A 24,178-nucleotide genomic window follows, 5' to 3' on the forward strand; every position below is an offset into this window, starting at 1 on the left:
TTAACCCTAACTGATGCAGTTAGTCACTTCTTTAATGTTTGTTCTTTCTGATGTAAAGTCAAGGTTGTAACTGTATATCAATAATTATATAATTACTTGTTTTTCAAATTTGAAGGACTGTGAGCAAGCATCTTGATGAACATTCATCATTAACTCCTCCAAAAAATATAGTGTATTCAATAATAAATGAATATGTGAATCATAACAGTTCTTCACTATATCTGTAAAGCGTCTTTGAACACCTGTAAAAACGCTAACAAATTAAATCTATTATTATTATTTATTAACAGTGATTGACAGCTGATGGGAATAATATGATTGTTAATAGTATCATATTCATTCAGACAAACATCGATGAGACAGTTAATTAATGTACTCATTGCAGCAGTCTGCATAGATTTGGTTCCCCTGCTGGTCTAAGAGTGAAACAAACTCATTCAGTTATTGTTCAGTTAAAATTCATTAAATTACGTCTGCCACCTTATATGTAAGGCTTTACTGATGTGCCACAATAATATCACCTATGTGATAAAAATTATCACAAAACATAAAAAAAAAAATTAAATGATTATTAAACTGTGACTAATGTATTCAAATAAATACAAAATATAGTAAAATAAACATTAAGGTGCAGCATTTCGATGAACTGAAATAATCTGTATTTGAACTGTACTGTACCTAAGCAGCCAGCTTGACATTAGGACTTGCTTGTCATTGTATTTTCATGTTGTTTAAAGAAAGATGAACTTGTCCACATTGCTGCTGAAAGGGCAGATCTGCTGGCACTAGCAATGTCCCCTGCTGTGGAGAACACCCTCTCTAGGGACAGAGGCAGCAGATACAGCCAGGTAGCGCTTTGCTAACATGGCAACATAAGGATATTTGGCATTTGTAATAGCTTTGGCTCGGTCTGAACTTTCTGCGAGTGGTGGAGGCTTACATGCTAGCGGGAGTTGGGTTTGCACTTCAGTCTGTTTTCTTTTGGTACCGGTGATATTCACATGCGGGTGATGCCAGCCGCGTAACCAATGTTAGTTGAACAATGCCGACAAACAGCTTTGTTTCGGTCCACCTGTCTTTGTCCGTCATCCTTGTACGTAACTGCGAAACCAAAATGTTCCCAAACCGGAGACTTCAATGATGCTGGAGGATTTTCAGCTCAACTTTATCTGCGTTCGCCATTTCGACAGTTCCTCAAATTACTGACTACATTTGAACGCATTCCTGTGACCAGCTCTCATGGTATGCCTCTCGTCCAATGAAATTACTTGGTCTCTCTATGATATAGATTACTTCCAGAAAGTTGTTCATGTTCTCAATTTTTTACGTTTGACGCTATATTCGTCCGGTACACACGTGTACCGAACCAAAGGGCCCGTACCGAATAATTTCAGTACGTGTACCGTTACACCCCTAATTGATTGATATGATTGCGATTTAAATCAGCATATACTTCTGTCAGGGGATGCCACCCCTCAAAATCTCCTGCCACCCTCTTGCCACCCCATGAATATTTGTCTAGATCCGCCCCTGGCTGTTTGAAACGGCCGCTGTCGCTAACGGACAATTCCTGAAAACGAAACTTAAAGGGACAGTGAACATTAATCATGTCTGTGAAATCTGACGTCACGTCACAAGATGGCGCTGTTGGACTGCAATCTGTGAGAGAAAGAAGGATTATCACTCGCACTGCCAAAGGATTGGAATTGTTTATTGCAAACTGTCAAAAAGCAAGAAACTTCAGCTACAAGCAAGTAAAGAAGTTAATGGAAAGACTGAAAGAGCGGATGAGCTCAAAAGACAATGCAAAGGAAATACAGTTGAAACTGGTTGAATTTATGAAGCTCTGTGATGAATTAAAAGCAAATCACAAATCATTAACCGACCTTCAACTGCCTGAAGAAGAAATGGGAAGGCAAAAGCAGTGGCTGCAAGAAAAGATGCATATATTTGATGGATTTATACAAGATGCAAATGTGTGGTTATCTGAGAGTGGACAGTCTATTGTGGGACGTGCCATAGAACAAAGTGTCAGCTCAGATGACATCGGACCTGATGGCAGCGTTTCAAAGGCATCACACCCTCAGTCAAAACACAAAACTGGTTCATCACATGCATCATCTACCTCTTCTGCTCGAATTAAAGCCCAGGCAGAAAGGGCGGCTTTAATCGAAAGGGCGGCAGCACTGAACAGTCAACATGAGCTTGATGTACAAGGGGAACAATTAAAACAACAGTTGGAGCAACAGGAAGAACAGGTGAAACGGAAAAAGGAACAATTGGATATACAAACTAAACTGGCAGAAGCCAATGCCAGGCTAAATGTGCTCAGCATGGGATCAAGACACACCTCTAGAGCATCAGATGGGATGAGCTCTTACTTCAGAAACCCTACAGCAAGATTTAACCTACATGCAACTGAATTCTTGCCTCATCAAGCCAAAACCTCTATTCCCAGACAAAGTATACAGACACATGTGCAGGGACATGTTGACATCACACCACCAACCAGGGGCGGACCTAGCACATTTGGTGCCCTAGGCGAGCTTCACCACTGCGCCCCCCCCCCCCCCCAAAAATCAAAACATCTTAACAGTTATACAGTAAAGTACTGCACCTTTATTTATTACAAGCAAGAACAAGAGCTAAGAATAAATGTAAAGTTCACACTAAAGAATTAAAACAAACAACTTAGCTAACAAACAATAATAATAATAATAACAAACAATAAAAGAATGTGCACATTTGCTTTCAAAGAAAATTAAGAAGAAATGTCAAATAATCAATATATAATATGCTAAATAAATAACAAATTAAGAACTATTTACATTCCACTCCCTATCATCACACAAGGTTAGCCTACATATTAGCTCCTACTGGTTTCCATTTACAGTGCAATCCTTCTGGCCTTCCTCGCTGCAAAGTCATCAATCACATCATCATATGAAATCTGACCACCAACCTCATGGTTAATACTGATTACAGCCAGACCACTGAGGCGTTCTTGAGCCATGGTTGACCTCAGGTATGTTTTCAAGAGTTTTAATTTGGAAAAACTCCTCTCGGCTGAAGCTACTGTTACTGGTAGCGTTGCACTGATCCGCAGAGCAATACACAAGTTGGGATATATTTCGGTGAGCTGCTTTGTGTGTATGAATTTCAACAACTCAAGAGTTGTCATGCTCTTTGATGGCAAGTCAGGTAAATGTTCCAACTCCTGAGCCAGCTCCTTCCCATCCAAATCAGATTGCCCTCCATGGCTTAAGGTGTGTGCAAGTGCCTCTGCTTGCTTCATCAGCTCTTGGTGTGGCAGGTCTGGGACGTTGTACAGAATGCCAAACTTGTCTTGCACATGTTTAAGAGTGGTAAACCTCTCCTTTTGTGCTGACACTGCAGCATCCACCACCACGTTAAAGAAGGTTACCTCCAGATTTTGCAAGGCATCCCTCAATGGCTCATCAGGAGACTCATATGAGAAGTGCCTCTTTGTTGACTTCAGCCGCTTTTGCACAAGGACTGCGTCCACATTCATGTCTTCACACATGTCCTTGGCTGATGTTTGTGCAGCCACAAAGCCTGTGGCTCTGTAGGATTCGAGAGCTTTTTCAGTCTTTTTCAGTAGACTTACTGCTACATCCACTTGCATTGTTTGGGACTGCAGGAGTTTGCTCACCTGCTGAATTTGACTTAGCATGTCATACCAGACCACTGTGCACAGTGCAAAGCGGAATGACCCGACTTCTTCTGCCAGAGACTGGGCTTCAATCCTGATGATTGGGTCTTTGGCCTGGTTTCTCACCTCAAGCAGTGCCTCTCTCACAGCTGCGGCTTCATATCGCAGAGGCTCCACAGCTTTCACTCTGCTCTCCCATCTGGTTTCTGACCACATTTTGAGTGAAAGGTTGACATGTTTCTTGAGGATGGCCCATCTCTGTGTAGAGGCAGAAAACAGGCAGTATAGCTTCTGCACAATGCCAAAAAATGATATGTCATCTTTGGAGCTTTTGGCAGCATCAGCAACGACCAAATTGAGTGTATGTGCCCCACAAGGCACAAATAAAGCTCTTGGGTTCAACTGCAGTAGCCTGGCCTGTACTCCCTTGTTCTTCCCTTTCATATTTGCGCCGTTGTCATATGACTGTCCTCTGCAGTCATCAAAGGCAATCTGCAACTCCTCCAGCCTCTTCAAAATCAGGGCGGACAAACTTTCACCAGTGGACTCCTCTGCTACTAGGAATCCCATGAAGTGCTCTTTAATCTGGGGGTCTTCTTCCAGTGTCACAATTCTGATGACTACTGACAGCTGTTCAGTGTGGCTAACATCCGGGGTGCAATCTAAAATGAGGGAAAAGTACTTGCATTTCTTTATTTCTTGCACTATTGTTGATAGAATCTTTCCACTGATGCATTCAATCAACTCATTCTGAATGGTTTTGCCCAAGTAGCTGTGGTGGGATGTTTGACTTTTAATCTTGTGGATGTGGTCTTTCATCACTGGGTCAAACTGCGCTAAAAGCGCAACCTCTTTCAAAAAGTTTCCATTTGAAGGAGAGTGGAGTATTTCTGTCTTTCCTCTCAATGCCATATTTCGCCCTGCCAGAGACTGTACAATAGCAACCAGTCGTGTCAGCACTGCTCTCCACTGACTCTTCTCTGCCTCAAGGAGGGCCTGCTCTTGTTTGTCTATTGTTGTACCTTGTTTTAATCGAACTGCCAATTCTTTCCATAACGCCAAATTGTTCAGGTGTTCCGGACTATTTTCATGGCTGGTCAAAGCAGCACTTGCATTTTTCCAATCCGACAGTCCTGCATTTGTTAAATGAATTTGTTTTGGAGAGAAAAGTTGACAACAAAAACAAAAAAGACTGTTCTTCTTTTTTGAATATGTCACCCAACTTCTTTTGATCCTTTCTCCATTTACTAAGGTCCTGCTGAAGTACTGGTGGTGGCAACTTCTCCCATCATCTCTCCTTGGGAAAATGAAATCAGGTGTTATCTGATATGGTCCTCTGCGAACAAACTCTGTTCTCATTGTGTCTGTGAGATGTGAAGGGCAATCAGCAGGATCGGTTGGTAGTGGATCGTCTGTCTTTGCTGCATCTGGAGGGCATGTGAAGCACATTTTCTCACCTCATATCCACAATATCTTATCACACACACACACACACATTCACCAGGCACACACCTGAGAAGAGTGTATGGGTGGAATCTGTGGTGCAATCAGGATGAGATGCAGCAGGCTGTTCTGACGTTCCTTGCAGTGGTTCTGGGCCTATACATATATAGAGAACACACAAGAGCAAATATATTGGCTGGATTAGAAATGGCACGACAGTCATTTTTACATTCAATTATTTATCATCACATCAGGACCATCTATTGACGTATTGTACTCACCAGAACAAACAGGCACAGTGGTCAGTGGCAGGGTGGAATCAGTGGTCATCTCATCAGGATGAGCAGCTTGCTGTTCTGACGTTCCTTCATGTGGTTCTAGGTCTATAAATATAGAAAGAACACACAAGAGAAAATATATTGACTGGATTTCACATTAAATTATTTATCATCAGGAACATCTATTGACACATTGCACTCACCTGAGGAAGCCGGCACAGCTGAGGTGCATGGCTGTTCCTTGTCAACTGATTCAACAGGTGGTTCCAGATATTTTAAAAGTGAATCTAAAATGATACAACATTTGTATTATCAACATTGAATAATTTCCATTTGTTAAATGTAGCTATTATTTAGTTAATAAGCATTTGGACAGCCTGACAGGTCTGATTCAACTAATCAAGAGCTATGCCTATCTTATTAGAACAGTTGAATCAGGTGTGTTAGTTCTGGGTTGGAACGAAAACATTCAACAGGACTGGAGTTGAGAACCCCTGAGCTAGTTAGCTAACGTTAGCGCACATTATGACAGGGTTTGACTCGGATAGTCAATGTGCTTTCTGAGGTAAACTTAACGTTAGCTAACGTTACCAACTAACTAACATTCCACCACACTGGCTAGCTCGCTACACCAAAACTAACATTGTTATTATTACTAATATTTCTATTTCATGACACAACGAAAATAGCCTTATGACAGTTTTGACTGAATGGCAATAACAAACGCTGGCTAGCTAACGTTGGCTTGGCTAACTAGCAAGATTACATGATCCATTCGCTAATGTTGACAATACAATCAAAATTGCATACCTTTCACCTTGGCACGTTTCTCTTCTTCTTTTCTTCTTTTTTTATACTGCGCCCCGGATGGCTTTTGCCTCTTCATAGTTCTCTAACGTTAGTCTTTCTTTCCTCAATGCTCAATTTTATAAACACTTGACCGATACCCATCAATGCACAGCGCTCTAGCATGTTCTGACTGTGAACACCTAAAGCAGAGGCTCTTAGACCGACCGTTTTAGATTTTTGGCTCATTTCCCCCTATGTTAGAATTGTTTTTGTATGTAAGAATAATGGTTGCAGATATAGAGGGGGGCGCAAAAACTACGCCAAGCAAAAAAAAAAAAAAAAAAAAAATGTATTTGTATATTTATTTGTGTGCAATTTTTGGCTGAATTATTGCCTCATCAAGCCCAAATCTCTATTCCCAGACAAAGTATGCAGGGACATGTTGACATCACACCACCTGTAATCAACAATGGTAATCAAGGTGACATCTATAACCTAATCCAGAGGCAAAATGACATCACTGCTATGCTGGCTCAACAACATCTCACTTCTACTTTACCTCCAAGAGACATTCCTGTTTATGACGGTGACCCATTGCAGTTTGAAGCCTTCATCCGTGCATTTGAAAGAGGAGTAGAGCGGAAAACGGACGATGAAAGTGACTGCCTGCATTACCTAGAGCAATACACTAGAGGACAACCAAAGGACCTAGTGCGCAGCTGCCAACATCTGCCTCCAGCTCAAGGTTACCAAAGGGCGAAACAGCTGCTTAAAGAACACTTTGGTAATGAACACAAGATCGCCACTGCATACATGAACAAAGCATTTACCTGGACAATGATCAAAGCCGAAGATGTGGAAGCACTGCAAGCCTTCTCTTTGTTCTTAAGAGGTTGTTGCAATGCAATGGAACATCTCACCTATATGGATGAAATGAATGTTGTTTCAAACATGAAACACATACTTCAGAAACTACCCTACAAACTCAGAAACAAGTGGAGGAATAGAGCATGTCAGCTACAGGAAGAGCGTGGGCATCGAGCTACATTTCCTGACCTTGTCAACTTTATAGAAAGGCAAGTGAAGATACTGTCAGATCCTCTGTTTGGAAGCATCCAGGATGATAAACCAACTGCAGCTATCAAAACTGTTATCTTTACCTTTTCAAAGGGAAACCCAAGCCTAAGAGCAAGTAGTTTTGCAACAATTATTACCTGCCCAAGAACACCAGTGCTAGAACATGCAACAACGAATGGAATGAAAATACCTCCATCAACCACCAACTCCCTACATTTGTGTTTGTTCTGCCGAAGAAGTGGTCACTCATTGGAGCAGTGTCCACACATCCTGAAGAAAACACGCAGAGAAAAAATTGACTTCTTGAAAGGAAAAGGGGTGTGTTTTGGATGCCTAAAAATAGGACACATGAGCAAACACTGCCACAGTCGTTTGACATGTTATGTGTGCAATCAAAGTCATCCTGAAATACTCCACATTGAACAAAAAGGCAAAAGAGAGGAAGCAGAACACGCAAAACAGAATGGGAAGCCAATGGAAAGTAATAGTGTCATCTCACCTCATACATGTGGGCACATAGGGGCCGGTGATGAAAACTCCATCTTCTCCATTGTACAAGTAAAGAGCCACAAAGGGGACAAAGTGTTACAAACTTATGCATTTCTGGACCATGGAAGTTCATCTACCTTTTGCACAGAAAGTTTAATGAGGAGGCTAAACCTTACAGGACAAAGGACTAACATTCTCTTAAAGACAATGAATCAGAAACAAATTGTGTCTAGTCATCATATCTCAGGTTTGGAAATATCGAGTCTGGACGAAAACAATTTCCTGCAACTATCCGATGTCTTCACACTTAAAACCATGCCTGTGTCCAAGCACAATATTCCTCTACAAGAAGATCTGGAAAAATGGCCTTACTTAAAGGACATCAAAATTAATGACATTGCTTCTGGCTTCATTGGGACAAATTCTCCGAAGGTATTGGAACCTTGGGAGCTGATCAATAGCCAAGGAGAAGGACCGTATGCTGCAAAGACCCTACTGGGGTGGGTCTTCTATGGTCCCCTAAAAGGAAGCAACGACAGCAGAGATGCTAATGGCCACCCTGCTGTTGCTGTCAATCGGATAACCATTGTACGCCTAGAGGAGCTATTGGTCAAACAATACAATCATGACTTCAAGGAAAATACAAGCAAGGAAACGGAGGAAATGTCCAGAGAAGACAAACAATTACTGAACATTATGAATCACTCTGAAAAAATGTCAGATGCCAAAGAGGATGGCGATGTTGTAGCAGACGCCAAAGAGGATGGCGATGTTGTAGCAGACGCCAAAGAGGATGGCGATGTTGTAGCAGACGCCAAAGAGGATGGACATGTTGTAGCAGATACCGAGCCAGAAGTGAAAGTGGATACCGAGCCAGAAGTGAAAGTGGAGACCGAGCCAGAAGTGGAAGTGGAGATGTCAGATGGACACTACTGCCTAGACTTGCCATTCAGACAAGAAAATCCAAGCTTGCCCAACAAACACCTTACCGAGCAGCTCATCTGCGATGTTGCAGTTACGGTACCAGGGCACCGGCTGAATCCAAGTGACAGACCTGAAGAAGTGACTGACTCATCAATGCAGGAGCCCTATAAGGAGAAGCTTGGAATTGGGTGAAAATAAAACCCACAGGTTCTCTAAGCGCTGGACTGGATGGCAACACGACTGCTTCAACCTAAGAACAGCAAAGACTGATGACCCTTAAAATAAGGGAGAAGAAAGGAAACTAAACATTCTTTAAGAATTACATGCCAACACATACACACCATTTATATAGCTCCTTTATTATTTATTGGTAATTGTTTTTGTTTTATACTAAAGCCAATTAGGGGCCGGTGTGTAGGAGCCATTTTATGGGTGTTGTTGGTGTGTCAGTTTATTTAAGTTATATGTATAGTGCAATATTATTTATGAACACTGGGTGGCGGGGTTTAGCTGCACCGGGTGTATATAAAGAGGTCATAGGTGACAGGAGAGGGACGGACACAGAAGGAAGAGAGCATACCGATTCCACCAGCCCGGCAGATGCTCATCACAACAATTAGAACTGTACAATTAACCCTGGTATGTAAAGCTGAATAAAACCTCATTATAAACTACAACAAAGGACCGGAAACTCATCTGTTTGTGTCTGCGTCTGGATCACTCTTCAGCCCTCCACTTCTGCTTCCGCATGACACACAATTAGAAAACGTTTTTGTCTGTGCAGCACTTCATTGTTTCTCTCTTCCTGTGTGACTCACCTGCAGCACCACAGCAGCCACCACAGCCATCACGGCCAGGAGCGCCATCCGTCCAACCCAGCCCAGGTCCACGCTGTTCAGGATGAAGAAGCGGGCCCAGCCCAGTTTCTTGGGTGTGTGAGGGGGGTAGCGCATGCTGTTCACACCCTCCATGTTCAGCTTTTTGATGAGACAGCTGCGCAGGTGGCTCAGCTGGTCGAAGCCGTACTTCCCGTGGTAGCAGCCCATACCGCTGTTTCCTGAAAACATGAAAACAGAGGGAGAATGTTATTATTTTGAGTGTAAGCTGCAAAAATATTACTGCTTCAAGAGCCACATAATATAATAAATCCTAAGAACAGATAAGAAGTTAATAAAGACACAAGGAAAAGAGTTTTCTCCAAACATCGAGCACCTTCCCTAACCTTTCCTTCAAAATAGAAGTACACCTTCAACATAAATATAGTTTTTATCTTGGAAGATTGTTAGAAATATTATATAAAGTGGTTATGGCACACTGGAGAAATAACTTTGCTTCAACATTGATCAAGTGGTATTTTGTGCTTGTCAAAAGTAAGTAAAAATAAGAATCAAGTCATATTTGTAGTTAAATAGTTTTCAACATTCTACAATCAGAGAATGGGTGATGACCGGTAACTACATATTTCTATTTGGGTTTCCAATAACTCACTAAAATGCATGACGATTAGAAAGGTACAAAATAAGCAATAGGCCTTTGGTATGATCATTCCCAAACTAGTGAAAACTAGAGCGATGGTAGATTGTTTAACTTGCAGTGATCTCATTTCTCCTCTTTTAGATAAAAACAAAGGAGCATTTGTGTTCTCTTTAGGTCTCTACCACATGTTTCTTCTGTTCAACAAACTACAATGAATAACGATGATAAATACCGAACGGAACTCATCTTGTAATACTTCTGCATCAAAATGTGCAGACTAACTCAAAGGCGCCACCTGGTGACAGAAGCCAAACAGCACACTCACAAACATCAATTTGCATGAGGATACACTCATGAAAAGAAACAAGGACGCAATCACAAATTCACCTCTATATAAAATATCGAAAATGGATTCGCTTATAAATGATATCAAACAGTGAGACAAAAAAAACACAGCAATCTTCAAAGTATCAATTAATCCCTCGTAAACAGACTTTGCCACCATCAAATACACACTCAGAGATATAATACATTATCGTGAGGAAATGCAAGAAAGCATGAAACAACACAGTTGACTCAATGTACATCTAGACGCCTGCTTATTGTTCAAAAGGCATATTTGTCCAAATAAGGTTCCCTCACTTTAAGCAATAAGCATATTTACAAAATGTGCAATTATTTGCATCGCTGCAGAAGCTGGGTTTAAAAAATAAAAATCCTTGTTTTGGTACCATTTCTGCATTCCTATGTGTACTCACCGACTCCTCCAAAAGGCAGAGCGCCTACAGAAACGTGTACGAGACAGTCGTTGGCCAGAAACCCTCCGCTGGATGTCTCGTCTGTCATTCTGTTTATCACCTTTAGAAAAAAGATGTTACACGTGTGAGTCTGAATCTACCTGTAGGTTCTGTGAAGTACTCTGCTGGGCATCTGCATGTGTGCAATGATTAATGTTAGATACCTTGTTATCTGATGAGAAGCAGTAGAGGGCCAGCGGTTTCTCTCCCTTGTTGATGAACTTGATTGCTTCATCCAAGCCGCTGACCGACAATATGGGAAGCAGAGGTCCGAAAATCTCCTCCTGCATCACCTTCGCCTCTGGCTTCACGTCCCGCAGAACTGTGGGGGCTAAACACAGCGCAGAAACAATATTCATCCAATGCCGGCTTGATTTGTGATTCGATTGATTTCATGTGAAGAGTGGTTGCAGAAAGAAGGATTACCTATGTAGCAGTCAGACTCCTCGTTGTCTCCTCCTGCAGCGACAGTGCTGCCTTCCAACATGTTCATGATCCTCTTGAAGTGGCGCTGGTTGATGATGCGTCCGTAGTCGGGACATGTCTTTGGGTTGTCTGTGTAGAACTCCTGCCAAAGGAAACAATATTATTACTACATAAATATCATTGTATAATCAAGGCAAAGAAAGGCTATATACATCTCCCCCGCCTCCAAGAGGTTCTCTTTTAATATTCTATTATGGTGTTATCCATAACTACATGACTTTCTGATACTACAAGTTACAGTTCTTAGTCATTTTGTGGCCTTTGATAAATAATATTTCGGACAGATTCACCTGTTTTTGAAGTCAAATCAAAGTTTACTTATATAGCCCAATAACACATAAATAGTGCTAAAAGATCATTCAAATGACAAGAAAATAATAAAAGACAATATAGTATGTAAAATAAAATTACAAGTCAATATACATTTAATAAAAACAGCTTTCACCATAAGCTGGTTCCAAAGAAAGGGAGCTACTAAAGATACAATTATAATGTTTTCGTATTGTGTTTAAGGTCTTATGTACCTTTATGGCCTTCTTGACCTCCTCGATGACCCGGTCCTGGATGCTGGGCTCACACAGGATGTAGTCTGGTGCGACGCAGGTCTGACCACAGTTAGTGTACTTTCCCCAGGCAACACGCCTATAGAGTAGGGGACAAGGTAAGAGGAGGGTCTCAGGAAGAAACAGCTACAGTATAAGACTGGATGAAAACAATGTTAAGTATAAAGCGAATGACAAAAATAACCATTTTGAATCATCGTTCTGACCTGCAGGCTATGGTTAAGTCACAGTTCTTGTCGATGTAGCACGGGCTCTTTCCTCCCAGCTCCAGGGTGACAGGCGTCAGGTTTTTGGCAGCAGCCTCCATGATCAGTTTGCCCACCACGCTGTTTCCGGTGTAGAAGATGTGATCAAACCTCTGACGCAGCAGCTCCTGGGTCTCTGGCACTCCTCCAGTCACTACGGGGTAAAGCTCCTGACAAGCAGGACAAAAAACACACATTCAGACGTCACGAAGCAGCATGTTGTTTTCAAAGCAAAAAGATAAATGTCTTGTTGTGATAGGTTTTTGTTTTTTTGTCTTAGCAGAAAAACACCTTGACTCCCTCTCTGTGTGTTAGCGTGTGTTGCTGTCTGTGTAGATATTTTTGCAGAAATAATACACTTGAAAAGACAAGCAAAACCTTTTACTTTACATGTTTTAAGCCTTTGTATGCATGGTTGCAAGTGTGCAAACAGTGTTTGTCTGATAACATGTTTGCCGTCAGCAGTAAAAAGGCTAGTAATGTGGACAAGACGTACAAACCGAAATATGTATATATTTTTTTATCATATTTTTTCCCTATTTCTTTTTTAAATGTTCATGTTTGTTCAGTTTTCTGTTCTGTCTAAATATGTTTACATTTGAAGAATAACAGTGTTTGGTTTCACTTTTATGAATGGGTGGATAACTGAAATGTGTATGTAATGCATCCTTACTTTGTCGATGTAGAGTGGCAGCAGGTCCTCCATGACCTTTGCAGTGTGAACACACACCTCGGAGGGCTTGATCACAGCTGCATTACCTGGAGAGGTAACAAAAACATACTATATCACAAAATAGAAGAACATAGTCTTTCATCTTAAAATATAATTTATTATTTATTTCAGCAGAAATTCCCCATTGCTCCCCATAATCTTGTTTATTTGTAATGTATATGTAGTATCATTTCAACCTGCTGTACCTTGAGTTATTTTGGCCACTTGGAAGCAGCAGAACAAGTTGTGAACACTAAAATCATCAGCTGTGAGGTCAAAATGCAAACTTTTTGTTATGGTTTAGGTGTTTTGCTTTCTCCTCCTCCCCTCGGTCTTCTCTCTCTCTCCTGTGCAGTGTGGTGATAGTTAGAAGGCTCAGCTGGTTCACAATGAGGAGCACCTGTACTCATCTAATCAACTCCTCCATAACACCCTGGTCATGTTCACACTCCAGTGCCAGATAATTCCGTCTCACTCGGTAGAGCTGAACGTCATAGTATCCTAGCTTAGTGTCATTTTCTCTTGCTGTTTTTGTTAAAGAGTAACCTTATTTTTTCCTCTGTTTTTCCAGTGTCTGCTCGAGCCAGCCTGAGTCCTGCCGCCGCCTCCGGCGTGAACTAGATCCACCTTCATTTTGTGGATTGTTTTTTAGTTGCTCATTTTTTCCTTTATTACATTTTGTTAAAAGACTGAATCCATCTGGTCTCTGCCATTGTAGGTCCTGAACTTTTGACCCAGCCCTAACACTTATTTTTACATAACCATCAGCAAAGAGGCAACAGAATAATTTGAGTCAATATTTGACTTTTCTTCTGGTGTGTACCAAATCCCAAGGAAAGAGCCTATTTTTTCAAATGCTTAATCTAAATCATTGTGTCAGCTGCTGATGTTAACAACTGCCTTGGACCATGACATTTAGCCTGATTATCTGTATTATGCATTTGCCAATAAATCAGTAGAGAAGACTTGGAACTTGCTAGAAAGATATGATTGTTTTTTATTTTATTTAATTTCTTTTATTTAACCTTTATTTAACCAGATAAAAGCATTGAGATAGAATCTCATTTGCAATGCTGACCTGGCCAAGAAGGCAGCAACGTTACACATAACACATAACACAAACATATAAAATACAGAGAACATAACTAAGAAAACAAAAGATAAAAAAGCAGTCACTACATTGTGCACATTAGGACAGTACGAAAGGTGCACTACTTATTACTGCAAGAGCAGCTGGTGGTAAGGACTTCAGACAACTTTAATTTAAAACATGCTATTGAGACAAGTGCCCTCAGTTTGAGGCGTGATTGAATGTCATTCCAAGACCAAGGACCATAATAAAAAAGACTCCTTTTCCCAGCCTCAGTCCGCACAGCAGGAACCTGGAACCGTATCCAGGCACTGGATCTGAGGTTGTAAGAGTCACAAACTGGAGCAAATCTGGCACATATGTACAGTGGAAGCTTACCTAAAATGGCTTTATACATTAATAAAAACCAATGCTGCATCCTACGCATACTAAGTGAGGACCATCCAGTTAGGCTATACAGTTTGCAATGGTGAGTCCTATAGGGTGCATTTGATATATATCGCAGTGCAGCATGGTAGAGTGGGTCAAGTTTGGCCAAAACAGTGGGACAGGCAAATCTATAAATGGTATAACCGTAGTCCAGCTGGGACAGGAATAAGCCGGAGACCAACCTTTTACGGGATGAAGTTGAAAAACAACATTTAAGTCTGTAAAGGAAGCCAAGAGTGAATTTCAATTTCTTTGTTAGAATTTCAATATGGTGTTTGAAGTTCAGATTACTGTCCAACCAAAAGCCAAGATATTTGTAGGTATCGACAAACTCAACAGAGACGCCATCAAGGGTGTCAATGGAGAGGCAAGAGGACGCTGACTTGGGAGCAAAAAGCATTGCTTTGGTTTTCTTACTGTTCAAAAGCAGTTTGGAATCAAGAAGTGCATGCTGCAGCGTGATAAAGTCAGATTTTAGATTGGAAACGGCCATATCCAGAGTAGGAGCACATGAATATACAATAGTGTCATCAGCATACATATGATAGGTAGAAAATTGCATCTGATTACAAATATTGTTTACATATAATAAAAAGAGCAAAGGCCCCAAAATAGAGCCCTGTGGAACTCCCTTCTTCAAGGTGACAGGGTCAGAGACAGTACTACCCAACCTGACGCATTGAGTACGGTCGGTTAGATAACTCTGAAACCAGCAAATGGCCTTATGACCGAAACGAGACATCAACATAACATTAGACATAATGTGGTGATCTACAGTGTCAAATGCTTTGGCCAGGTCAATAAACAATGCAACACATACAGATTTGTTATCCAAAGCAGCCTTAATATCGTCTAAGACTTTCAGACTGGCGGTCACAGTACTGTGCTTTGATCTGAATCCAGATTGCATAGGGTTAAGGATGTTGTGTGAATTTAAAAAAAGTTTTAGCTGAGTAGAAACTAGGGCCTCAAGAATCTTTGATAACGCAGAAAGATTTGAGATAGGACGATAGTTATTTAACTCTGTGGGATCACCAGCTTTCAAGAGGGGCGATACCAGAGCTTGCTTCCACACAGCTGGCAATGTGTGAGTGGACAGGGAGAGATTAAAAATATCAGTTACTGGTTGTGCTATAATCTGAGCTGCAATTTTTAAAAAGAACGGGTCGAGGCCGTCAGGCCCGGCAGACTTTTTAGGATCAATTGAGTGCAAACCCTGTAAGACTTCAGAGACCGAGAAATAAGCTAAATCAAAAAGAGGGGAGTTCATCTCTTGACTCGGGCTGTGAGTACGACCATTTAGAGAGTCATGACTTTGCTCATCAAAAATGTGACCAGCCTTTTTGAAGTGAGCATTGAAAGCATTAGCCATACCATCTGAATCTGAAATAAAAGAATCACTGACCTTCAGTTTTTTTGGGAAACTAGAAACCTTCTTGTTCTGAAGTGATTTCATTGTTTTCCAGAACTTAGAATGGTCATTAAAACAATCAGTGGTTAAGCTCAGATAGTAATCAGCTTTAGATTTTTTAATAAGGGCTGAACATTCTTTTCTGAGGACACGAAAAAGAAGCCAGTCATCACTAGTGTTAGACTTTCTAGCTAAGGACCATTGCTTATTACGATCATGAATCAGATCCGATAGTTCTCTAGTAAACCATGGAGTGTTCCTATTCTTGACTCTGAATTTTCTAAGGGGGGCATGTCTATTAATAATCGATAAAAAGTGATCAATACAAAATTGGACGGCAACATCGACGGATGGAATTAACGCTATGAAGTGCCATTTAACCTCCGCCAGATCGTGAAGGAAAGCCTGCTCAGAGAAGTGTTTGAAGCAGCGCCTGAGCACAATAAGGCCCTTGGCTTTGGGCAGCTTAGTGCTCCTAACGCATGCAATAGTGCAATGGTCGCTGATATCATTAGGAAAAACACCAACAGACACATACTTATAAGCTGCATTTGTTAGAATGACATCTATAAGGGTATCGTTATTGGGTTTGGCAGGGTGTATTCTAGTGGGACTATCAATAAGCTGAGTTAAGTTCAAAGAATCGCAAACCTGCTTAAACTGTGAAGATTTATCACTCAACCAGTCCCAATTTAAATCACCCAATAATATGATTTCAGAAGAAAACGTAGACAACAATTCAGTAAGGCTAGTAGTTGCATCCATGATGGCCGATGGAGGCCTATAACAGCCAATAACAGTGAGAGGAGCATTTGCTATAGTTATTTGGACTGCAAGAAACTCAAATTGCTTTGGAATTGAAATTGAGTGAAGGACTGAGCACTGTAGTTTCTCAGCAGTGTATATTGCAACACCACCAGATCTGCCCTTACGATCCGCTCTGAATACATTATATCCATCAATGTGAATAACAGTATCAGTGACAGATGGTTTTAACCAGGTTTCAGAAACTACAACAATATCAGGCTTAGCAACTAAAAACCAGGTCTTGAAAACATCTAATTTAGGCACTAGGCTTCTAGCATTAACATGCAGAAAACCCAATCCTTGCCTACAGCTAAACTCTTTCGGAGTTGGCAAATGCTGCAGGGAAGCAGAGAAACACTCAGGACCAGGGTTCATGTTAACGTTACCAGAGAGTAAAAGCAGTAACAATATTAACAGTCTGGAAGATGATTTTTTCACATGGGCTCTGGACGCGTCGCTCCTCAGGGGGGCGGGGCTGCTCCGATCCTTCGATAATAGCGATTGTAGAGTGTTATCCGATAATGCTGGAGCAAAGGATAAAGTCCATGCTGTGCAAACACGTCCTCTATGGGGAGCAGGCTGCCAGCTCTCAGTTAATTTAAGTCCTGCAGCAGCAATGTTTGTGTCTAAACACGCTTTGTTCAAATGAAACACAAATGAGCTGTCTACACACGAAAGCTCTTGTAACACGTATATGTAAAACGTCATAGTATCCTAGCTTAGTGTTATTTTCTCTTGCTGTTTTTGTTAAAGAGTAACCTTATTTTTTCCTCTGTTTTTCCAGTGTCTGCTCGAGCCAGCCTGAGTCCTGCCGCCGCCACCGGCGTGAACTAGATCCACCTTCATTTTGTGGATTGTTTTTTAGTTGCTCCTTTTTTCCTTTATTGAACTTTGTTAAAAGACTGAATCCATCTGGTCTCTGCCATTGTAGGTCCTGAACTTTTGACCCAGCCCTAACACTTATTTTTACATAACCATCAGCAAAGAGGCAACAGAATAATTTGAGTCAATATTTGACTTTTCTTCTGGTGTGTACCAAATCCCAAGGAAAAAGCCTATTTTTTCAAATGCTTAATCTAAATCATTGTGTCAGCTGCTGATGTTAACAACTGCCTTGGACCATGATATTTAGCCTGATTATCTGTATTATGCATTTGCCAATAAATCAGTAGAGAAGACTTGGAACTTGCTAGAAATATATGATTGTTTTTTATTTTATTTAATTTTTTTTATTTAACCTTTATTTAACCAGATAAAAGCATTGAGATAGAATCTCATTTGCAATGCTGAACTGGCCAAGAAGGCAGCAACGTTACACATAACACATAACACAAACATATAAAATACAGAGAACATAACTAAGAAAACAAAAGATAAAAAAGCAGTCACTACATTGTGCACATTAGGACAGTACGAAAGGTGCACTACTTATTACTGCAAGAGCAGCTGGTGGTAAGGACTTCAGACAACTTTAATTTAAAACATGCTATTGAGACAAGTGCCCTCAGTTTGAGGCGTGATTGAAGGTCATTCCAAGACCAAGGACCATAATAAAAAAGACTCCTTTTCCCAGCCTCAGTCCGCACAGCAGGAACCTGGAACCGTATCCAGGCACTGGATCTGAGGTTGTAAGAGTTACAAACTGGGGCAAATCTGGCACATATGTACAGTGGAAGCTTTCCTAAAATGGCTTTATACATTAATAAAAACCAATGCTGCATCCTACGCATACTAAGTGAGGACCATCCAGTTAGGCTATACAGTTTGCAATGGTGAGTCCTATAGGGTGCATTTGATATATATCGCAGTGCAGCATGGTAGAGTGGGTCAAGTTTGGCCAAAACAGTGGGACAGGCAAATCTATAAATGGTATAACCGTAGTCCAGCTGGGACAGGAATAAGCCGGAGACCAACCTTTTACGGGATGAAGTTGAAAAACAACATTTAAGTCTGTAAAGGAAGCCAAGAGTGAATTTCAATTTCTTTGTTAGAATTTCAATATGGTGTTTGAAGTTCAGATTACTGTCCAACCAAAAGCCAAGATATTTGTAGGTATCGACAAACTCAACAGAGACGCCATCAAGGGTGTCAATGGAGAGGCAAGAGGACGCTGACTTGGGAGCAAAAAGCATTGCTTTGGTTTTCTTACTGTTCAAAAGCAGTTTGGAATCAAGAAGTGCATGCTGCAGCGTGATAAAGTCAGATTTTAGATTGGAAACGGCCATATCCAGAGTAGGAGCACATGAATATACAATAGTGTCATCAGCATACATATGATAGGTAGAAAATTGCATCTGATTACAAATATTGTTTACATATAATAAAAAGAGCAAAGGCCCCAAAATAGAGCCCTGTGGAACTCCCTTCTTCAAGGTGACAGGGTCAGAGACAGTACTACCCAACCTGACGCATTGAGTACGGTCGGTTAGATAACTCTGAAACCAGCAAATGGCCTTATGACCGAAACGAGACATCAACATAACATTAGACATAATGTGGTGATCTACAGTGTCAAATGCTTTGGCCAGGTCAATAAACAATGCAACACATACAGATTTGTTATCCAAAGCAGCCTTAATATCGTCTAAGACTTTCAGACTGGCGGTCACAGTACTGTGCTTTGATCTGAATCCAGATTGCATAGGGTTAAGGATGTTGTGTGAATTTAAAAAAAGTTTTAGCTGAGTAGAAACTAGGGCCTCAAGAATCTTTGATAACGCAGAAAGATTTGAGATAGGACGATAGTTATTTAACTCTGTGGGATCACCAGCTTTCAAGAGGGGCGATACCAGAGCTTGCTTCCACACAGCTGGCAATGTGTGAGTGGACAGGGAGAGATTAAAAATATCAGTTACTGGTTGTGCTATAATCTGAGCTGCAATTTTTAAAAAGAACGGGTCGAGGCCGTCAGGCCCGGCAGACTTTTTAGGATCAATTGAGTGCAAACCCTGTAAGACTTCAGAGACCGAGAAATAAGCTAAATCAAAAAGAGGGGAGTTCATCTCTTGACTCGGGCTGTGAGTACGACCATTTAGAGAGTCATGACTTTGCTCATCAAAAATGTGACCAGCCTTTTTGAAGTGAGCATTGAAAGCATTAGCCATACCATCTGAATCTGAAATAAAAGAATCACTGACCTTCAGTTTTTTTGGGAAACTAGAAACCTTCTTGTTCTGAAGTGATTTCATTGTTTTCCAGAACTTAGAATGGTCATTAAAACAATCAGTGGTTAAGCTCAGATAGTAATCAGCTTTAGATTTTTTAATAAGGGCTGAACATTCTTTTCTGAGGACACGAAAAAGAAGCCAGTCATCACTAGTGTTAGACTTTCTAGCTAAGGACCATTGCTTATTACGATCATGAATCAGATCCGATAGTTCTCTAGTAAACCATGGAGTGTTCCTATTCTTGACTCTGAATTTTCTAAGGGGGGCATGTCTATTAATAATCGATAAAAAGTGATCAATACAAAATTGGACGGCAACATCGACGGATGGAATTAACGCTATGAAGTGCCATTTAACCTCCGCCAGATCGTGAAGGAAAGCCTGCTCAGAGAAGTGTTTGAAGCAGCGCCTGAGCACAATAAGGCCCTTGGCTTTGGGCAGCTTAGTGCTCCTAACGCATGCAATAGTGCAATGGTCGCTGATATCATTAGGAAAAACACCAACAGACACATACTTATAAGCTGCATTTGTTAGAATGACATCTATAAGGGTATCGTTATTGGGTTTGGCAGGGTGTATTCTAGTGGGACTATCAATAAGCTGAGTTAAGTTCAAAGAATCGCAAACCTGCTTAAACTGTGAAGATTTATCACTCAACCAGTCCCAATTTAAATCACCCAATAATATGATTTCAGAAGAAAACGTAGACAACAATTCAGTAAGGCTAGTAGTTGCATCCATGATGGCCGATGGAGGCCTATAACAGCCAATAACAGTGAGAGGAGCATTTGCTATAGTTATTTGGACTGCAAGAAACTCAAATTGCTTTGGAATTGAAATTGAGTGAAGGACTGAGCACTGTAGTTTCTCAGCAGTGTATATTGCAACACCACCAGCTCTGCCCTTACGATCCGCTCTGAATACATTATATCCATCAATGTGAATAACAGTATCAGTGACAGATGGTTTTAACCAGGTTTCAGAAACTACAACAATATCAGGCTTAGCAACTAAAAACCAGGTCTTGAAAACATCTAATTTAGGCACTAGGCTTCTAGCATTAACATGCAGAAAACCCAATCCTTGCCTACAGCTAAACTGTTTCGGAGTTGGCAAATGCTGCAGGGAAGCAGAGAAACACTCAGGACCAGGGTTCATGTTAACGTTACCAGAGAGTAAAAGCAGTAACAATATTAACAGTCTGGAAGATGATTTTTTCACATGGGCTCTGGACGCGTCGCTCCTCAGGGGGGCGGGGCTGCTCCGATCCTTCGATAATAGCGATTGTAGAGTGTTATCCGATAATGCTGGAGCAAAGGATAAAGTCCATGCTGTGCAAACACGTCCTCTATGGGGAGCAGGCTGCCAGCTCTCAGTTCATTTAAGTCCTGCAGCAGCAATGTTTGTGTCTAAACACGCTTTGTTCAAATGAAACACAAATGAGCTGTCTACACACGAAAGCTCTTGTAACACGTATATGTAAAACGTCATAGTATCCTAGCTTAGTGTCATTTTCTCTTGCTGTTTTTGTTAAAGAGTAACCTTATTTTTTCCTCTGTTTTTCCAGTGTCTGCTCGAGCCAGCCTGAGTCCTGCCGCCGCCACCGGCGTGAACTAGATCCACCTTCATTTTGTGGATTGTTTTTTAGTTGCTCCTTTTTTCCTTTATTGAACTTTGTTAAAAGACTGAATCCATCTGGTCTCTGCCATTGTAGGTCCTGAACTTTTGACCCAGCCCTAACACTTATTTTTACATAACCATCAGCAAAGAGGCAACAGAATAATTTGAGTCAATATTTGACTTTTCTTCTGGTGTGTACCAAATCCCAAGGAAAGAGCCTATTTTTTCAAATGCTTAATCTAAATCATTGTGTCAGCTGCTGATGTTAACAACTGCCTTGGACCATGATATTTAGCCTGATTATCTGTATTATGCATTTGCCAATAAATCAGTAGAGAAGACTTGGAACTTGCTAGAAATATATGATTGTTTTTTATTTTATTTAATTTTTTTTATTTAACCTTTATTTAACCAGATAAAAGCATTGAGATAGAATCTCATTTGCAATCCTGACCTGGCCAAGAAGGCAGCAACGTTACACATAACACATAACACAAACATATAAAATACAGAGAACATAACTAAGAAAACAAAAGATAAAAAAGCAGTCACTACATTGTGCACATTAGGACAGTACGAAAGTTGCACTACTTATTACTGCAAGAGCAGCTGGTGGTAAGGACTTCAGACAACTTTAATTTAAAACATGCTATTGAGACAAGTGCCCTCAGTTTGAGGCGTGATTGAAGGTCATTCCAAGACCAAGGACCATAATAAAAAAGACTCCTTTTCCCAGCCTCAGTCCGCACAGCAGGAACCTGGAACCGTATCCAGGCACTGGATCTGAGGTTGTAAGAGTTACAAACTGGAGCAAATCTGGCACATATGTACAGTGGAAGCTTTCCTAAAATGGCTTTATACATTAATAAAAACCAATGCTGCATCCTACGCATACTAAGTGAGGACCATCCAGTTAGGCTATACAGTTTGCAATGGTGAGTCCTATAGGGTGCATTTGATATATATCGCAGTGCAGCATGGTAGAGTGGGTCAAGTTTGGCCAAAACAGTGGGACAGGCAAATCTATAAATGGTATAACCGTAGTCCAGCTGGGACAGGAATAAGCCGGAGACCAACCTTTTACGGGATGAAGTTGAAAAACAACATTTAAGTCTGTAAAGGAAGCCAAGAGTGAATTTCAATTTCTTTGTTAGAATTTCAATATGGTGTTTGAAGTTCAGATTACTGTCCAACCAAAAGCCAAGATATTTGTAGGTATCGACAAACTCAACAGAGACGCCATCAAGGGTGTCAATGGAGAGGCAAGAGGACGCTGACTTGGGAGCAAAAAGCATTGCTTTGGTTTTCTTACTGTTCAAAAGCAGTTTGGAATCAAGAAGTGCATGCTGCAGCGTGATAAAGTCAGATTTTAGATTGGAAACGGCCATATCCAGAGTAGGAGCACATGAATATACAATAGTGTCATCAGCATACATATGATAGGTAGAAAATTGCATCTGATTACAAATATTGTTTACATATAATAAAAAGAGCAAAGGCCCCAAAATAGAGCCCTGTGGAACTCCCTTCTTCAAGGTGACAGGGTCAGAGACAGTACTACCCAACCTGACGCATTGAGTACGGTCGGTTAGATAACTCTGAAACCAGCAAATGGCCTTATGACCGAAACGAGACATCAACATAACATTAGACATAATGTGGTGATCTACAGTGTCAAATGCTTTGGCCAGGTCAATAAACAATGCAACACATACAGATTTGTTATCCAAAGCAGCCTTAATATCGTCTAAGACTTTCAGACTGGCGGTCACAGTACTGTGCTTTGATCTGAATCCAGATTGCATAGGGTTAAGGATGTTGTGTGAATTTAAAAAAAGTTTTAGCTGAGTAGAAACTAGGGCCTCAAGAATCTTTGATAACGCAGAAAGATTTGAGATAGGACGATAGTTATTTAACTCTGTGGGATCACCAGCTTTCAAGAGGGGCGATACCAGAGCTTGCTTCCACACAGCTGGCAATGTGTGAGTGGACAGGGAGAGATTAAAAATATCAGTTACTGGTTGTGCTATAATCTGAGCTGCAATTTTTAAAAAGAACGGGTCGAGGCCGTCAGGCCCGGCAGACTTTTTAGGATCAATTGAGTGCAAACCCTGTAAGACTTCAGAGACCGAGAAATAAGCTAAATCAAAAAGAGGGGAGTTCATCTCTTGACTCGGGCTGTGAGTACGACCATTTAGAGAGTCATGACTTTGCTCATCAAAAATGTGACCAGCCTTTTTGAAGTGAGCATTGAAAGCATTAGCCATACCATCTGAATCTGAAATAAAAGAATCACTGACCTTCAGTTTTTTTGGGAAACTAGAAACCTTCTTGTTCTGAAGTGATTTCATTGTTTTCCAGAACTTAGAATGGTCATTAAAACAATCAGTGGTTAAGCTCAGATAGTAATCAGCTTTAGATTTTTTAATAAGGGCTGAACATTCTTTTCTGAGGACACGAAAAAGAAGCCAGTCATCACTAGTGTTAGACTTTCTAGCTAAGGACCATTGCTTATTACGATCATGAATCAGATCCGATAGTTCTCTAGTAAACCATGGAGTGTTCCTATTCTTGACTCTGAATTTTCTAAGGGGGGCATGTCTATTAATAATCGATAAAAAGTGATCAATACAAAATTGGACGGCAACATCGACGGATGGAATTAACGCTATGAAGTGCCATTTAACCTCCGCCAGATCGTG

General features: G+C 40.9%; 2 protein-coding genes across 4 annotated transcripts in view; both read right to left on the bottom strand.

The window, feature by feature from the left end:
• The window catches only part of aldh3a2b (aldehyde dehydrogenase 3 family, member A2b), a 39,349-nt gene that overhangs the window by 6,811 nt on the left and 8,360 nt on the right, over positions 1 to 24,178 (bottom strand). The window contains exons 4-11 of one of the 2 annotated variants that reach the window (XM_034099937.1): positions 12,914 to 12,999; positions 12,202 to 12,410; positions 11,957 to 12,074; positions 11,373 to 11,514; positions 11,111 to 11,277; positions 10,908 to 11,007; positions 9,492 to 9,730; positions 7,014 to 7,103 (exon numbers count right to left, since the gene is read on the bottom strand). In XM_034099937.1, the coding sequence (XP_033955828.1) occupies positions 7,014 to 7,103; positions 9,492 to 9,730; positions 10,908 to 11,007; positions 11,111 to 11,277; positions 11,373 to 11,514; positions 11,957 to 12,074; positions 12,202 to 12,410; positions 12,914 to 12,999 (1,151 nt within the window). The remainder of the gene's footprint in view (positions 1 to 7,013; positions 7,104 to 9,491; positions 9,731 to 10,907; positions 11,008 to 11,110; positions 11,278 to 11,372; positions 11,515 to 11,956; positions 12,075 to 12,201; positions 12,411 to 12,913; positions 13,000 to 24,178) is intronic. The other variant, XM_034099938.1, reaches the window with a different exon arrangement.
• On the bottom strand, positions 2,746 to 6,457 carry LOC117459086 (zinc finger MYM-type protein 1-like). 2 transcript variants are annotated; one of them, XM_034099936.1, is made up of 4 exons: positions 5,598 to 6,457; positions 5,398 to 5,499; positions 5,186 to 5,272; positions 2,746 to 5,100 (listed from the first exon to the last, which is right to left on the bottom strand). In XM_034099936.1, the coding sequence occupies exons 2-4, from the start codon at positions 5,444 to 5,446 to the stop codon at positions 2,888 to 2,890; spliced, it is 2,349 nt and encodes a 782-aa protein (XP_033955827.1). In that variant the 5' UTR covers positions 5,447 to 5,499; positions 5,598 to 6,457; the 3' UTR covers positions 2,746 to 2,887. The 2 variants fall into 2 exon arrangements, with proteins under 2 accessions (XP_033955827.1, XP_033955826.1); XM_034099935.1 differs by lacking the exon at positions 5,598 to 6,457 and having other exon boundaries at positions 5,186 to 5,475.

The sequence above is a fragment of the Pseudochaenichthys georgianus genome, chromosome 14, assembly GCF_902827115.2.
Source record: "Pseudochaenichthys georgianus chromosome 14, fPseGeo1.2, whole genome shotgun sequence".
Lineage (NCBI taxonomy): Eukaryota > Metazoa > Chordata > Actinopteri > Perciformes > Channichthyidae > Pseudochaenichthys > Pseudochaenichthys georgianus.